Source organism: Siniperca chuatsi, linkage group LG24 (assembly GCF_020085105.1).
Source record: "Siniperca chuatsi isolate FFG_IHB_CAS linkage group LG24, ASM2008510v1, whole genome shotgun sequence".
In the NCBI taxonomy this organism is placed as follows: Eukaryota; Metazoa; Chordata; class Actinopteri; order Centrarchiformes; family Sinipercidae; genus Siniperca; species Siniperca chuatsi.
The window spans coordinates 14,121,452-14,138,546 of NC_058065.1; the positions used below are offsets into that span (position 1 = coordinate 14,121,452).

At 40.9% G+C, this 17,095-nt stretch overlaps 1 protein-coding gene across 4 annotated transcripts in view; it reads right to left on the reverse strand.

Moving 5' to 3' along the window:
• Positions 1-256: 256 nt before the first annotated feature.
• abcc4 (ATP-binding cassette, sub-family C (CFTR/MRP), member 4) overlaps positions 257-17,095 on the reverse strand; it is a 33,822-nt gene continuing 16,983 nt past the window's right edge. For 2 of the 4 annotated variants that reach the window (XM_044188243.1, XM_044188245.1), the window contains 20 exons: positions 14,848-14,942; positions 14,018-14,104; positions 13,160-13,256; positions 11,634-11,834; positions 11,407-11,544; positions 11,206-11,243; positions 10,971-11,074; positions 10,712-10,858; positions 10,118-10,197; positions 8,797-8,947; positions 8,529-8,648; positions 8,313-8,423; positions 8,032-8,132; positions 7,129-7,320; positions 6,873-7,028; positions 5,769-5,858; positions 5,274-5,446; positions 4,907-5,012; positions 1,140-1,274; positions 257-1,056 (listed from right to left, as the gene is read on the reverse strand). In XM_044188243.1, coding sequence (XP_044044178.1) covers positions 976-1,056; positions 1,140-1,274; positions 4,907-5,012; positions 5,274-5,446; positions 5,769-5,858; positions 6,873-7,028; positions 7,129-7,320; positions 8,032-8,132; positions 8,313-8,423; positions 8,529-8,648; positions 8,797-8,947; positions 10,118-10,197; positions 10,712-10,858; positions 10,971-11,074; positions 11,206-11,243; positions 11,407-11,544; positions 11,634-11,834; positions 13,160-13,256; positions 14,018-14,104; positions 14,848-14,942 — 2,403 coding nt within the window. In that variant the 3' untranslated portion in view covers positions 257-975. Of the gene's footprint in view, positions 1,057-1,139; positions 1,275-4,740; positions 4,810-4,906; positions 5,013-5,273; positions 5,447-5,768; positions 5,873-6,872; positions 7,029-7,128; positions 7,321-8,031; positions 8,133-8,312; positions 8,424-8,528; positions 8,649-8,796; positions 8,948-10,117; positions 10,198-10,711; positions 10,859-10,970; positions 11,075-11,205; positions 11,244-11,406; positions 11,545-11,633; positions 11,835-13,159; positions 13,257-14,017; positions 14,105-14,847; positions 14,943-17,095 lie in introns of those variants that run through there. The other 2 variants (XM_044188244.1, XR_006377058.1) reach the window with 2 other exon arrangements.

Consider the following 17,095-nt stretch of genomic DNA (forward strand, 5'->3'; position numbering starts at 1 on the left):
GAAAAAAGGCCCCCTTAAACATCTATCTAGTTAGGTTATTAAAGAATTAGATTTTGTCTTTTAAAGTTGCTTGTTAAGTCGAATCATACGTATATTGTTACATGTGAATAAGCCTCTTCTCATCCAACTGTGAAACTTCTGGTGGTTCAATGATTTGTTGATTCTGGACAGAAATGTCTTTTTTTTATTAGACAATAATAAGCCTTTTACTGAGGCCATAAGGGTGTATATTTTGATCGAAAGGACATCACTAAAGTAAGGTTGGAGGTGTTTATGCAGCATTTGACATAACAAATTGGCAATTAAAACAACAGTGTCAAATAATTTATCACACTCCATGTCAGCTGTGTTCAGGCTGCCACCTGATCTTCCTCCCTGTAAACTTTAACATCATGGGAGTGAATAGGAACAGTACATAAAGGAAATCTTTCTAAAGGCTGGATCAACAAGGTTGTAGATTAGTAAATTTCAACACAATGTGCAAAGACATACTGAGCGCGCAGACACTCCTGCGTACTTTGTTTGTAAATACAGGTTGTACAGGCTTATTGATTATCAAATCTAACAGAAGCAACTTGATCGAGCTATATCTACGATTGGTTAAATTAACACGTGCAAACCTGAAATAAGGCACTTCTAAGGATTATACAGCCATTAAAAAGCAATTTCTCCAAGGCATCAGTATACTCAGCAGCAATTGGTTAACATACAATAAATAGTGATCGCTGTCAACAGCTTTTACAGCAGTGATTTCCAAGCTCTCTCAGCTTGAAGCAAACAGCAGCCTAGTGTGCGTATATTTGGTACAAGGCCATACTGAGGCCGGACATCCTGTCTGCAGCAGCTGTCTCTTCAGCAGCTGGAGCGGATGAGGCCTTTCTATCCAGGCCCTGTGTGCTGTCACCAGAGGCTGGAGGGGCGCAGCATGAGCCCAGGCACTTTCTGAAGTCTTCTGTCAAAGCAGTGAGTTAGAGCTCACAGAGCTGTCTCAAAGATTACCAAGTTACCGTCTGCATGTCCATTTGATATGTTGGGACGGCTCCTACTGTCGTAAGCCTGAGAAGACATTGTTTGCAAAGTCAGTCGCCTCAGATAAGAAGAAAAGATTTTCATATGTGTACAAAGAAAGTAAAACTCACCTGTTTAGCTGCCTCTAACAGAGCTGCTGCCTCCTGCTTCCCAGTCTGCTGAACCATTTTATAAAAGATGCCATCTGGCTCTTGAAGCAGGGTGTAAGGCTCATCGTAGGCATGGATTTTCCCTGCATCTAGAACCTGGAGACAATCGTTTTTGGTGTTAACCTGGATATTTGATGCAAGGTTCCAACATACGTATATCTAAATTCTTAGTAGTAGTAGCAGCGAGTAGTCCCAGTTTAAAAACGTGGGCAGATAACACAAAGGGTACTTGTAATTTGGGTGAACACATTAAACATCCAGCTATAAAAAGCTTAATTCCTTATTACAAATTTCACATTTAGGAATTTTGAGTATCATAACCGCTGCAAAGTTTGCAAGATATAGCATTTTTCCTGCGAGGTGTATAGAAATGACACTTGATATTAGCAGTGTAGGACTAAGATCTGTCTTCACTCTGAATTAGAAATAGTTCAGTAGTTTGGGAAATAAGTTATTTTACCTACTTTGTGAGATAACATCAATCTCATGTCTGTGCATACAGTATGGAGCTAGAGTCAGGCCAGGCTTAGCTTAAACAAAGTTAACACGTTATCTCTTGTTTAATTATACACAAACAGGCGTTTGATTTCAGGGTGAGTAACATGCTGGAAATATTTCTAAAGTAACCGATTCTTTCTGCGCAGCGGCTCCAGATGCAGCCAGTGAGCACAGGTTTTGGTAAAGGCCATTGTTCCACTCGGCGACACACCCGCTGAGAAACAAACTGATTATTGGCAGCTCTATTTTGACAAACGTGAAGTTAACGACACCAGCTACCATAGTCAAATGTATTCGATAAATGTAAATACAGTAAGATTGTTATTCATGTCGGCGGTAACGACTCCCTATTACGGCAATCGGAGGTCACTAAAGTTAATGTTGAGTTGGTGTGTACATATGCAACGCCAATGTCGGACTCGGTAGTTTTCTCTGGGCTCCTGCCAAACCTGACCAGTGATGATATGTTTAGTCGCATGTCTTCATTCCACCGCTGGCTGTCGAGGTGGTCTCCAGCCAACGGTGTGGGCTTTGTAGATAATTGGCGGACTTTTTGGGGAAGACCTGGACCTGGAGAGACGGCATTCATCCCACTTTGGGTGGAGCAGCTCTCATATCCAGAAATCTGGCTGAGTTCATTAGTGGACCTAAACCATGACAACTCAGAGTTGAGACCAGGAGACAGAGTTACAGTCCTACACGCTTCTCTGCGCTTCCAGAGCAGTTACCCACCCAAAACTCCTTAGTGACGGTGTCTGCCCCCCGACCACTTAAATTAATAAAACCAAAAGTTAACAGAAGAGGAGTTATACATAAAAACCTAAACAAAAATGCTGCAATGGCACAACAAAATAGGGGAATTAAATGTCTTAAACATCAGATCTCTGTCATCTAAAGCTGTACTAGTGAACGATTTAATATCAGAGTATCATATTGACTTATTTTGTCTTACTGAAAACCTGGCTGGGTCTTGAAGAATGTTAAATGAATCCACTCCGCCCAGTCATATTAATACTCATATTCCTCGAGGCACCGGCCGAGGTGGTGGAGTTTCATCCATCTTCGACTCAAGCTTATTAATCAACCCTAAACCTAAACTAAATTATAACACATTCAAAAGCCTTGTTCTTAGTCTTTCACACCCAACCTGGAAAACACCACAGCCAATTCTATTTGTTATAGTGTGTGGGTGATTTCAATATTCATGTGGACGTTGAAAATGAAAGCCTTAGTACTGCATTTATCTCATTATTAGATTCGATTGGCTTTTGTCAGAGTGTACATGAAGCCACTCACTGTTTTAACCACACCCTCGACCTTGTTCTTGTGTATGGCATTGAAATTGAACATTTAATAGTCTTTCCACAGAATCCTTCTTTATCGGACCACTATTCAATAACTTTTGAACTGCTATTACTGGACTACACACCATTAGGCAAAAACTCCTACTGTAGATGTTTCTGATATTGCTGCGGCTAGAGTTAGGGAAGCGATCCCATCTGCATTTAATTCAATGTTATGTCTCAATATAACAGAGGACTCATTTGCAAATCGCAGCCCCTCCCAAATTGACCATCTAGTTGATAGTGCTGCAGGCTCACTGCGAAAGACCCTCGATTCTATCACTCCTCTAAAAAAAAAAAAGAAGATAATAAAACAAAGAAGGTTAGCGCCATGGTGTAACCCCCAAACTAAAGTAAACATTGCGAAAACTTGAAAGGAAATGGCGTTCATCAACCTGGAAGAATCTCGGTTAGTCTGGCAAGATAGTCTTAAAACATATAGGAAAGCCCTCCGGAATGCCATCATTAGCCAGGCTGACAGAGTCGTAGCTCTTAGTAGTAACAACTTCATGAGCTTCTTTAATGATAAAATTTTAACTATTAGGACTTGATGAATTTTTTTCTCTCTCTTCAAACACAGGAGCCTTGGAAACAGCTGTAGAGCCTGATGTGTGTTTTGGCTGCTTTGCTCCTGTCAACCTTCTTCAGCGGATTTCAACGATTAATTCATCTAAGCCATTAACCGTCTCTTAGACCCCATTCCAACTAGGCTGCACTAGTTTGAGGATTTTCAGTCAGGGTTTAGAGTGCATCATGAGATCCTATCTATCAGATCGATCTCAGTTTGTACATGTTAACGGTGAGTCCTCCGTGCAACTTTCTGATGTTAAACTCTGACAAAACCGATGTTATTGTACTTGGTCCTAAACACCTCAGAGACACATTATCTAAAGATATAGTTACTCTAGATGGCATTGCCCTGGCCTCCAGCAGCTGTAAAATCCAGAATAGAATTTAAAATCCTTCTCCTCCCCTACTAAGCTCTTAATGGTCAGGCATGTCCTCATATCTTAAAGAGCTCACAGTACCCTATTATCCGACTAGAACACTGCGCTCCCAGGATGCAGGGTTACTTGTGGTTCCTAGAGTCTCCAAAAGTAGAACGGGAGCCAGAGCCTCTCCTGTGGAATCAGATCCCAGTTTGGGTTCGGGAGGCAGACACCATCTCCACATTTAAAAGTAAGTTTGAGACTTTCTTATCCCATTACTGCGTGTTACTAACTCAACATCTTCTCTCTCCCCTCTCCTTCTGTCGCTTTCAGCTGGTATTTCTACCTTTGGAGCTGCAGAGTCTGGATCTGTGGTTGTGGGCCACCTGCTGCCCCCGTGTTCCTGCTCGACAACTGCTACTACAGTTGTTGTTATTGGCTCTGTTACTAATACTGACATTATTTTTCCTATAGGTGTCATTCCTATTATTACTAACTTATTAATATTAACACTACAATTACTATTCTACTGTTTAAAAAAAAAATAATAATAATTCTATGTTCTCTCTCAAAACCTAACATGGCAGATGGCCGCCCATCATTGAGTCTGGTTCTGCTTGAGGTTTCTGCCTCTTAAAAAGGAAGTTTTTCCTTGCCACTGTCACCAAATGCTGGCTCATGGTGGGATTTGTCGGGTCTCTGTAATTAATATTATAAAGAGTACGGTCTAGACCTGCTCTATAGGAAAAGTGCAATGAAATAACTTCTGTTATGAATTGAATTGTTCAGTACCTGACAACAGGACTCTGAACACTAGCGCAGAAAACACTCAGCTGCCTGAATCAAACTCCTCTGTGCAACCTGTCAATAGGAAAATATCGTAATGGTAACAACCCCTGATGGTCTAAAGAAATTCACCAATTACTCTTTGCTAGAATCCATGAGTAGGAGGACTCACCAGTATGCGGTCGCTGTCTATGATGGTGTTGAGACGATGAGCGATGGTCAGCACAGTGCATTCTCTGAACTTGTCCCGTATGGTTTTCTGGATCAGTTCATCTGTCCTGCAGAGGCACAGCACATCCGTTACAGAAGTACATTTCCATGCAGGTTATTTTACTACCTGTACCACAAGTAAAATGAGTGTCTGATAAGAAAATAACACTTCTGTTATTGTGATCTTTTGATAGTTTTTCAGTGGCAGATGAAAAATACCTCCCTTATCATTTTCCATTCTAGGAAAAGAATTACCATGAGGATGGGAAATACACCCATTTTTTGCTCTCTGCAACGGCTGCCAATGAGGTGAGATGCATCAGCAGTACCTGGGGTCCACGTTGGCCGTGGCCTCATCGATGATGAGGATGCGGTTCTTCCTCAGGATGGCTCTGGCCAGACACACCAGCTGTCTCTGGCCCACGCTGAAGTTGGAGCCCGACTCAGCCAGAACTGTCTCCAACTTACCAGGCAGCTCCTCCACCACAGACTTGAGCTGCACCTGCAGGGAGCATTAAAATACTATATTATTATAGTAGCTGATTATTGCATGTGTGGAACTGAAGCCTATATAATCCAAACAGTCTCTGCAGCTGCTCTCACCCTTTGATTAACAGGACCAGGATATGTGCGACAACAGAAACAGTATGGAGTCTAAAAGCTCAGGGTGGATGGTATACACATACTGTACTGTACTATAAATGTGATAAATTTCAAATCATGCCTCTAAATTCTACCTGTTTTAACTGCTCACCTTAGATTGCCTTAAACACAGTGTAAGAATGACACTTAACGGTGTGGATGTGTCACTGGGTGTTACTGACCTCTTGCAGAGATTTCCACAGTTCTTCATCTGTGTGTTGATTAAAAGGGTCCAGGTTCTTCCTCATGGAGCCTGTAAACAGCACTGGGTCCTGGAAAACAGGGGCTGTCAGATGTTACTCTACAGATTAAGTCACTGAATCCACAAATAAGACACAGGTGTATTTTTCAGAGTTTTTAAGGTTAAGGTTTTGAGCGATTACATCCTGGTGTAGAATTGATTTACTCCTGTAGGTAATGAAGAGGAAGTACCACTGATGAAAAACACTAAAAGGAAATTGACTTAATATTACTCAGTGGCCAAATTAAATTTGAATATATTTTCTATAACAGATTATCCAATTGGGACAATTTCACAATTTTTTCATAAAAAAAAAAAGCCATGGATGGCAGCATTTAAAACCTTAAACACAAGCAATAAAATCTTAAAAATCAATCCTGAAGTGCACAGGAAGCCAGCGGAGGGAGGCCAAAACTGGTGTTATGTGATGGCGCTTTCTCTTTCCAGGTAAAAGACGGGCTGCTGCATTTTGTACCAGCACCAGCAATTTAAAACAATTTATCAAAGACATTATAATTCATGATAAACTGCAACCAGCTCTGTATTAAGTACTTAAAAAAAACAAAAAAGTGTTGCAGCGCTGCTCTCCTTAATGACAGCCAGGCTCTACATTGCAAGCATATGGGTGAAAATTAGTATGTGAATGTGGCGCACCAGTGACTGACTCCCGGGTTTGCAAAATACACAGATTTGCTAAACTCCGCCGGTAACTCCTCTCCTGTTAGCAAAGATCAGTGTAGAAAACATTCAGACAGCAGCTTCTCCTCTGTAGCCGCCACTGACCATCACTTTCACCGGTTAAAATGACAAACGTTTAGTTCTGTAACAGAAAATCACCCATCCAAACAGAACAAAGACCCATTTGTGTGGAAAGAATCAAAATACCAGTTTCTTTTGAGTCCACATGTTCAATCTCCCATTAATTTCCAGGCACTCGTCACTCATACAAGCGTTCTTCCTCTGCTATCCTCCTGAGCTACAATAATAACTGTCAAATTCATAAAATGAGCTCATCACTGGTCTTGTGTTGTCAGCTCATGTTTACCTGAGGAATGATGGACATCTTCTGGCGCAGATCATGGAGGCCGATCTCTGAGGTCAAAACACCATCGATGTAGATATTTCCCTGAGGCTCCGCCAGGCGGAAGAGAGCTGAGACCAGAGAGCTTTTCCCAGCGCCCGTCCTACCCACAATGCCAACCTGATACACAGGAAAGAAGAAGCCAGTTTCATCAGCTTAGGTTCAACATCATGTGGAAAGAACAATATTTGGTCCTCTGAAGATAAAAAAGGTGTCAGACCTTCTCTTTGGGTCGGAACATTGCTTTCAGGTTCTGCAGCACCCGCGGTCCGTTGTCGCTGTAGGAGAAGCTGACCCGGTCGAACGTCACCAGGCCTTTGCTGGGCCAATCGGGAGGAGGACGCTTATGGGTTTCCCAGGGTGCTTCACTCTCCAGTTTAGTGTACTCCACCACTCTCTCCACTGACGTCATCTGAAGACAGTAGAGATGAAGTTCACACAGGTGACTACACGTTACATACTTAGAGACTGCAGAAAGTTACCAGGAGGTCAAACCAAAACCCATCACTGTATTGAAAAGTTTGCTTTTTGCTCACACACACACAATTACTTAAATTTTTTAAAACTTAAAATATATTTTTTGTATAAATTTGTCTCCTTGAGATTTTGATGATGCAGACAGTGTTAGTTAACAGTACTCAAATATTATGTAGGATTTTGCATACATGGTGAAATAAAAACAATTTTAAACACTAACGTGCCACAAGAACTGCACTAGGAGAAGTACGAGCTGATGTTACCCGTGGCAACCAACTATATACATTAAGCAGGAAAGTAATTACTCTTAGTTTTACTGGGTCAGATTTGCTAACCACCAAATAAACAAAGAGATTATCTCATCCTAATGTGTTTAACTGGCAGACCCACTGGTTGTACCCTCTATTTGATTTTCAAGTATGTGTGTATGTATAGACTAGTATTTTAATGTGGAGCTATGTGGAAGACCACCTTCTCTGAGTGACAAATGGTGAGTTTTGTTGTCAAGGAATGTTAGTGTATATTTTTCAACTTTGTTCTGTATATGAAATAAGTTAAAATGATATAAAGATGAAACACAAATAACTCACCTAAATAAATCACATGTATCAGCTAAATCAAATCAAAGACAAAAGGAATATCTTACCATGTTCTCCACCTCTGCACTCTGCCTAACACCCCACTGGAACATGCCCATCAGTGTGACAGAGTAGGTCAGAGCCAAACCAACAGAGCCAGCGTCCAGCTCTAACAGAAGCAGGAATAAGACATTTCATCTTTCATTGCAATGGAAGACACTCACTTGATCTCTGAACCAAAAAGAACTCAGTCAACATCTGATATTCCACATAATCCTACAAATTGTTATTCATGTCTAGGACTTGGGGGGTACAGTAGCAATGTTGAAAGATTAAAAATCTTCCTTACGGTCTCTGAGCAGCAGGCAGCCAAAGGTGGTGACAGTAACAAAGATGGAGCAGATGCCGTCGAGGCGGACAGCGAACCAGCGAGAGGTGGTCAGGAACAGGAACCAGGCCTCTGTCCAGGACGGGGAAATAGGTTATTGACACTGGAGTGACATTAGCTCACAAAAGCTTGATCTGGATGAACAGTGAATCTATAAGTGCTGAGACTGAGGAGAACCTGAGTGCAGGTCCTGATGGGCATCGAAGGCTTTCTGGAACCTCTCCTCTGCTCCAAAGGCCCGGATCGTCCACAGGCCCTGAAGAGACGACGACAGGTGGGAGAAGACTGGACTCCGAGCTGCAGGGAAGATGATGAAGACATCAGTACACACATATTATGGTTGTTGTCACTTGGTTCAACTTATTTCACAAGTGCCCAGCATGCATACTGTACATGATATAGATAGAGCCTTGATGCACACACTGTTGCATTGTGGGACACTCACTGGTGGACTCGAGGCGTTTGATGTCTCTGGAGGTCTGCAGGAAGTAGCGACGCAGGTAGAGGAAGAAGAGGAGGAGGGGGAGCACAGGGATGAGGATCCAGGGGATCACCGACACTGACACAGCGATCACACTGAGAATCTGCAGGAACACCTGCTCAGAGAGAACATTTGTTTAACAAATCTGAAATCTGGTTGTTTACTGATTACCGTTTGACATACTGATGTCAAGTTAACAAATTAACCAGCTAAAATTCCTAATCAGTGCAGCTTTAGGGTATATACATCTGACCTGCCAGCTAAGCAATAGGAGAAAGTAAGAAGTAGTGATTGTAATGACTCACAGTAACAGTTAACATTACATTAACACTGACTACTGTGCACAATTATCTTGCTGGTACAACAGGCTGAAAAAGGTTCAAATGTTTTCTGTTCTCTCACACACTACATAGGTGATTGATTTTAAAACTAATTTTGTCATTGAAGCCTTAATTAATGACCATTGTTGAGTGTGAGGGGCGCGCTCCCCGTTTCTCACTGGTGAACCCCCTAATAAATGTTGTCATCACTTTCATTGTTAAGTTCTGTGCCTGAAAGTCTGACAGTGCACAAACATAGAATGACAAGACATTCATTTAATTCCAAATTGTTCCCATGCTGTATGTGAAGTGTTTCAATAGAGTGACTTACAAATGGCTCTCAAATGATATTACTAGTTGGAAACTATTTGTAAATGTAAATGGATGGACATCTGATTTGGTCTGAGTTACTTGTGGTGTCCCGCAGGGGTTCATTCTTGGACCCCCTTTGTCTCTAATCTACATTAAAGACGTAGTCAGTGCATCTTGATGTGTATCATTCTGTTACTTTATGCCGATAATACTAGCTTGTTTCAGATGATTCTAGCTTGTCTAGTCATGTTTAGCGTGAACACTTGTTTTTAATTAAAAAGGTTAACAAGTCTAATTTCATGACATTTACTGCCATAAACAAGTTATTGTAAATCTAATTGTTGCCTTTTCATTGGAAAAAGGTTAGGTCTTATCTACTAGAGAGTTTATTTTCTTTGTGCAAAAGAGATTTGAGTGATACATTTTCAATCAGGCAAACAAGTAAGAGCATATTGGTGAGAGGGTGACACAGTACTCATAATTCTGTCACTAGCAGCAGTCATCTTATTTGAACAACTTTAATGCACTGTGCTTTAACTTAACCATACAGTCACACGTAATGGCTCTCCAGTGGTTAGGATTCATCAACTCTCTAGCTTCAGTGTCGAGACTCTGATGAGCTGCTGTGTCATTGCTGTGAGGTCTCTCCTCACCTGAATGAAGTCCACAAAAGTCCACGGCATGTTAGAATCCAGCTGGCCAATGTCCTTTGAAAACCTGTTTAAGACTCTTCCTAATGTGAGAGAATATAGAGAATGTCATACTATGGAAATAATAACGTGAGCCATCATAACATTTAGCTTTACAGTTTATAATTATCTGGGGAATCTTCTGATTGTAGTGACGCGATTTCCGCCCACACACTTTAGTATTGACTCTCCAGCCTGGAGCAACCTGGCTGTCTAAATGCGTGCAAGTTGTGACAACTCCCCAGTTTTACTTCAGAGTTAGGATGCTAAGAGCTACTGTATTTAATGTCAAGGATTTTTGCCTTTCAGTGCAATAAAAACAACTCAGGAGAAGCAAGTAGCTACAGAGAAATCCATCTAAAATGTATGACTGCAAACTTATAATTATGAAACATTTAACAAAACACTCAAGGACTCATTACAGGTAAGATATCAATTCCTCACAAGTGATAAATATGACTTTCTTAAGACAACATGCATTACTTTAACCAACTAATGCCCCAAATACTATCAATATATGCTTATTACCTAAAAGGTAATGTTTAAACTTTTGCTTACCAATAGGGTTGATGTCAAAGAAGTGCACTGGTGTTCTGAGTATGGCGTTGAACATGCGGTTGTGCAGAGACTGTGCAGCCCTCACCAGCACGTTGAACAGGACCAAATTCCTGATGAAACCAAAAATGATGGTGGCTACAGTCAAACCTGTAAAAACAAGCAGGAGAATATTCTCCTTTACACCACTGAAATACCACACAGTGCATAGTGCAGGTGACATGTTGAGCAGAGGAAATGACCACATGTGTTTTCAGATCACCTCCATAAACACCCAGGTAAAAGTTTGTATTCAGCTCTGCGGTGATGTTTTGTCCGTTTTGGATGATGGTGCTGTTAGCATTCAGCTTCTCTTGCTCGTCAGCCCTGATCAGTCGAAATGTTACACAAAAAGAATAAAAAGAATTCTTACAAAAGCAGAGACCTGTGAGGAATATACCAATACTGGGGATTAATGTTCAGTATATTGCTTTCTTTTTAATGGTTTTCATACTCACCAGTAAGCCAGCCACCAGTCCTGCATGATGTATGCTACCTGGAAGATAAAAAAAAAGAATGGGCAATATGTTAGTGTCTTTCTCTAAATGCTTACATTTACTCTTCATGTGCAGAGGACAGTAAAAGCTTTTTTCACGTTCTCGCTGAGCTAACATGTAGAAAGTCATTCATTAGTGCCCTCCCTTGGGCTTCTTGCGTACCTGAGCCAGAACGTTAACCAGTATGACAGCTAGCAGAATCATGATGTTGCCTCCAGCTCTCAGGTATTTGATATACAGACTCACACCGATGGTTCCCTGAGCGCGACTCTCCTCTGCTACTGTCTGCACCGTCTCTGTCTGTATGGACAACACCGGATTAACTTGCAGTTTACAAGAATTCCAAACCACACTTGAAGACAAACAGAGAGGGGAAATGATGTACAAACCGGTAACTGGTCTCCATCTTTGACCGAGTGAACAGAGGAAGTCTGTGAGAGCACAGAGTTCTGGGACAGAGTTCTGTCCCTGGTGTGGATGTCTTGAGGAGGCTGTTGTTGCTCATCCTCCTCCTCCTTCTTCAGCAGGGAGGTGAAGTCCACTCCATACTGCTGCAGCTCTGTATACGTCCCCTTTGCCACCATGTGACCCTGCGCGCACACACACACACACACAGTTAGGACATCTGTGTTTACATACCACTGCCAACACTAAACACTATCTCATCATGTATACACAAACTTTAACAAGTTTATGGTTAATACCTTTCATCATACCAAGATGCTGGTGCCTGAAACAGTGTAGATAGAGACCTGGACCGGCTGTAATGTTCATTATGTTGCTGCAAGGAACAGCATTTTGTCTGATTCTTCTATTCTACAAACAGTACCAGTAGTGTGGCTGGAATTCTTACGTTTGTCTTGAGGGTAAAGAACAGGAAAAAACAAACCAAAAAAAAACAAAAAAAAAACATACGACCAATGTGATCTCTTGTGTGCGGTCAATTTGACCTCAGGGTGGTGCTAGAGGACAGCTCACTGACCGTCCAATAAAAGTGACATGACAATCCTCCCATTAGATTTGAATATTTCTTGTATGCAAGTGAAAAATCAGGAGGTCAGATATTAGGATTGATCTTCAGGGAACCACAAACATCCACAGCAAATTTGACAGAATTTCAGACAATCATTTTGGGTTTTTTTTTTTTTTAAATACAGGGGTATCCTAAGTGTAACAACAATGCCCCTGCTAACAAAATACACTGGGCTTCATACAATAACATTTTCCTATTCTTATCTCTTGTCTTTATGAAGCAATCATTCAATTTAATGGGAGGCGGTCAAGGGGACGAGACAGTTACAGAGATGAATGAGGGAACACAGTATATTCCATTACAGGTGATGTTACACTGTCAGGTGTTATAACAGAGGCTGTCCACGTGGGCCGAGACCTGCTTAAAGACCCTGAGACAGCTGGTGGAATGACAGAGCTTTTGAATTATATAAATTGTCAATACAAAAAAAAAAAAAAGTTGTTGAACCTCTCTGTAAATTGGCAGCCATGATGCACATCACACTAATACGTTGAACAGAATACTAATTTTACATTATGTTCTATTTTATGTTTTAATTGTTATTTCAGTTAGTCAATTTCCATATCATATTTAATCTCTAAATTCACTCTGGAGAAAGTCAAAGTATCTGTATGTGACTCATACGATAGGTCTGGACCACTCATAGATTTCATTTGTACCATAGAGAACATTAATGACAAGTGGCTGATGGTACAATTTCTCTTAAAATCAAGCATGTGTACTTAAGAACAAATCCGTTCATACGATTGTGTTGGAGTGTAAAACAAATGTGTACTGTCAAGACAGACAAGATGTCTTTTGTAAGAGTGCAAATACTGTAGATTAAGATGTAGAGTAAAGTTTGGTTACATAGGGATTATTTTACACGGTACAGGCACCGACCTCCTTGAGGACAACAATCTGGTCGGCTGCCTTCAGGTACTGCAGCTGGTGCGTGACCAGGATACGAGGCTTGTTCTTCAGCAGGCCACAGATACACCTGATACATGGACATACAGTGAAGATAGTGTCAGGTTTTAGCACTAATGCACATACTGTTATATGCTGTTATGTTAGAATTAGAATCAAATAGATTTACTGTATCTGTGTATGGCTTTCTATTCCTTATTATAGTTGTTACGTAATGGTCTGTGGCACTTTATTATTCAAGGAGGAAGAGTGTAACAGGAAGAGCGGGGCCAAATTCAATTGTCTCCCTGACACTAGCAGCACCGCACCTCTTCCTGGCTTAGGCCTTTCAAACACTGTAAACCTTTTCTTGATCTTTGTCTGTTCTCTCTTGAGATGCATTTTGTTGCAAAGCAACGTAGTCCAAATAACAACACTATTAACTAATGGGGCACTGCAGATATCCATCCCTCTAAGCTATACAGGGGAGACCAGGACAAAGCTCAAAACAAAAGTAAAAAGGCTACATTATGTAACAGATACATTTCCGCCCCTCTTTTTATGGGAACTTTTTCCTGCTGTGGTCTGACGCTGAAGGCTTTCCGCTCCAGCTTTGAAGCTCTCTAGCAGGGGGGTGTTGACCAGAACACGCCAGTATTTTCCAGTTTGGTAAATCAAATCCCCCATGCTGTGGTTTAACAGTGTGTGAGACCTTAACCTGCTGCCCTAATTTGTGCATATGAGAGCAGGAATGAAGAAATAAAACCACACAGACTTGACAAACTGGATGAGTGATATATGGTGAGAAGAAGAGTTTAAGCGTGAAACACTTTTAACTCTTAAAACACTCACTGTTCAAAGAGGTGTCTCCCAACCTCAGCATCCACAGCACTTAAAGGATCATCCAGGAGGTAGATGTCTGCATCCTGATACACAGCCCTGACAAAACACACACAATTTTATTAGCATCTACTGACAGCATGTAGCTACTACACCACGTGGAAAGTTTCAGTCATTGTTTTCTTACTTGCTACTTACTAGTCACCTTCACCTACTAGTCATCTCATTCTTTTCTCTTGCATTTTGTTGGCGTTCAGTGCCATGCTTTGCAATGGGTTGTATGCTTATATTAGTTTCGATAGGACTGATATTTTTCTTCTTCCTCTGCACCCATCTCTTGTTGTGTGTCATCTCAGGCCCATTTTTCTTCCTAAAGTTGTTGTTATTGTGGTGAAATTCTAGAAACTCATCTCACTGTTACACCGACGATAGGCAGCTGTACTTTGCGGGCTACAGAGGTCTGATAAGCTCACTTCTTTCTAACTCCACACCCCCAGATTTCTTTCATTCTTAAACTTCTTAGCCCCAACCAATGTTGACTCAAGTGACATCACTTGAGGTAATATATCAGACTTCACACAGCTCCCTCTGAAGACACTAAAGGCTTTACGCTACCCCCCCCCATACATTATGTCACACATTCTTAAATATACAATTAAATCCTCCTTTAACAAATAAATAAATGTGTTTAATGTATCAATTATTTTTATTTAATTATTCAATTATTCAACTCTGCACTCTTTTTGACAATTTATCTAAATCAGCATGTGCTGTAAAAACCACCTGGTTTTCTTTATAACTTCACAAAAAAAAAAAAAAAATAATTTGGACTGTGCTCTTACCTCGCCAGGTTGACGCGAGCCTTCTGTCCCCCGCTGAGTGTGGCTCCTCTGTCCCCGATCAGTGTCAGGTCTCCATCTGGGAGCAGCTCCAGGTCCTGCACAAACAAACAGCAATATAATTAATGCAGAACTCAAACACCAAAACAGAGGAGTGATCACACTGAACTTGTATTAAATATTCAAAAAGGGAGGGAGATCAAGATCAACAACACAGTGATATTCCTTTTCAAAGCATTTTTCCAGACTCATCCAGCTAAGGCATCTATTATATTATATAGACACTACTGCCATTGTCCCAACAGGAAATGTTTTAAAATGTGACAGATAAGATACAGTCTCAAAACCATTTGAGTGACTACCTGCATTATTATTCACAATTATTATTCAGAAATGAAACAATAAAAGTGCTGCAATGTTGCAATACTTTGAGAAAAGAGAGACTATATCTTTACATGGCTACCAGAGCAAGTATCCCCAGTGTTATACAATCTGAGGCTGCCTTGCACAGTTAAGAGGCAGTAAGTCAGGGACTGTCAGACCCTCTGAAGATGTAATTCTCACAAACAGATAAAAAAAGAATGCATGTGCCACTTTCCTCATAAAAACCTGTTTTTATAAAATAGAAGGGAGAGTTGAGGATATTCCTACCTCTGTAGATCCTTTACACCATCCTCAAACTGTTTTTTTTAAATCAGCGAGCTCAGCTTGTTGAAGTTATGTAGCTAAGATAAGAGTAATGTCAACTAGGAAGTTTGGGCGCCTTTTGAACTGGATTCTAATCTTTTCAGCAGATTACACGCGTGGACGGACTTTTAGAACAAAACATTCAGAAATTTGTGCTTAAGTATTATCTCATCAAGCATGAGTAAATGGGTGATGTCAGCCAAATCATACAGTAATGTGGAAATAAAAACAACATGCATTACAGTATAATGATCATTAAAATCAAAAGGGCAACCTATTGCTGCACTCTATGTTTTCAATCAGTAGGATGCTATGGTTCTTAACATATACTGCCTTGTCATGTCTATGCCCGACACTAAAGGCTACTGTGCTGCGACTACAGAATGCTGTCAGGGTCAAAACACGACCAGAACAAGTCAGGTTTAAGTCTAGAGCTGAAACAATTAGTCAATTCTTCGATCGACTTCTTCGATTTGAGAAAAATTATTTATCGTAATAAACTTTCGGAATAATCGATTATTATTTGAGTCATTTTTCAAGCAAAAATGCCAAACATTCACTGGTGCCAGCTTCTTAAATGTGTGTGCTTTGTGCTTTCCTCTGTGTTCTATCATTGTAAACTGAATATCTTTGGGTTTTGGACTGCTGGCAAAATAAAACAAGACATTTAAAAATGTCATCTTGGGCTCTGAGAAATTGTGAGGGATTTTTTTCGTGATTAAGGAAACAAAGTTTCTTGTTTCTAATTAAATCATTACACAAGCTGACGATAACTGGGTTACTTAAGTACATGTAAACGCGAGTGAGTCAGCACATTGCCGTCATGCGTTTGGCATCATGTGACTGCATATAAAAAGATGGACCGGTCGGTATATAGATAAGTAACCCAATCAAAGACGAAAAGTGTTTGCTCTGCGTCAGAGCAGAACAATTTCCTTTTTTTAGTGGTGTTTTTTATTTGGATAATTTTGTTTCATTCTGCCCAATTATAAGTCACAGCATTCACAAGTAACTCATTTACTAGACACAGCTCCTCATGCCAGGTTAGCGATACTGACAGTTAAGTGCAATCATAGATCAACCTCTGGTGTTAATACCAGCCAGACACCTGAGAGCAGAGGCCGGCATCATCAGGCATCTCATATTCCAACAAGTACAGTTATGTGGCAAAACCCTGGTCTAAGTAGTTCTCCACAGCCCAATCAAACCCATGAACGAATTGAGCTCAAACTGACATGCATGGCAGAAAAAATGAGCAACTAATGGGACCATGCTAACATTTTAAGCCACAAAGCAGCACAAGAAAAGTTGTAACCATCCACAACAGCCTTCAGTTAAGCCTCTGCTGTGGAATCCCTTTGTGTCTCACGCTGCCATTCAAATACAGTTAGCCTTCAGGCAGAAAGATAATGCTGCTGCCTGAGATTCATTTTAGTGAGGTCACTGCTGTCAGTGGCTGAGGAATGAATGAACAGCACCTAGTCAGCTTGTTTTTAGAGCTATAGCGATGTGATATGCACCGGTTGCTGCTGTGCTTTTTGGTCCGGCAAACCAACATTTTTTG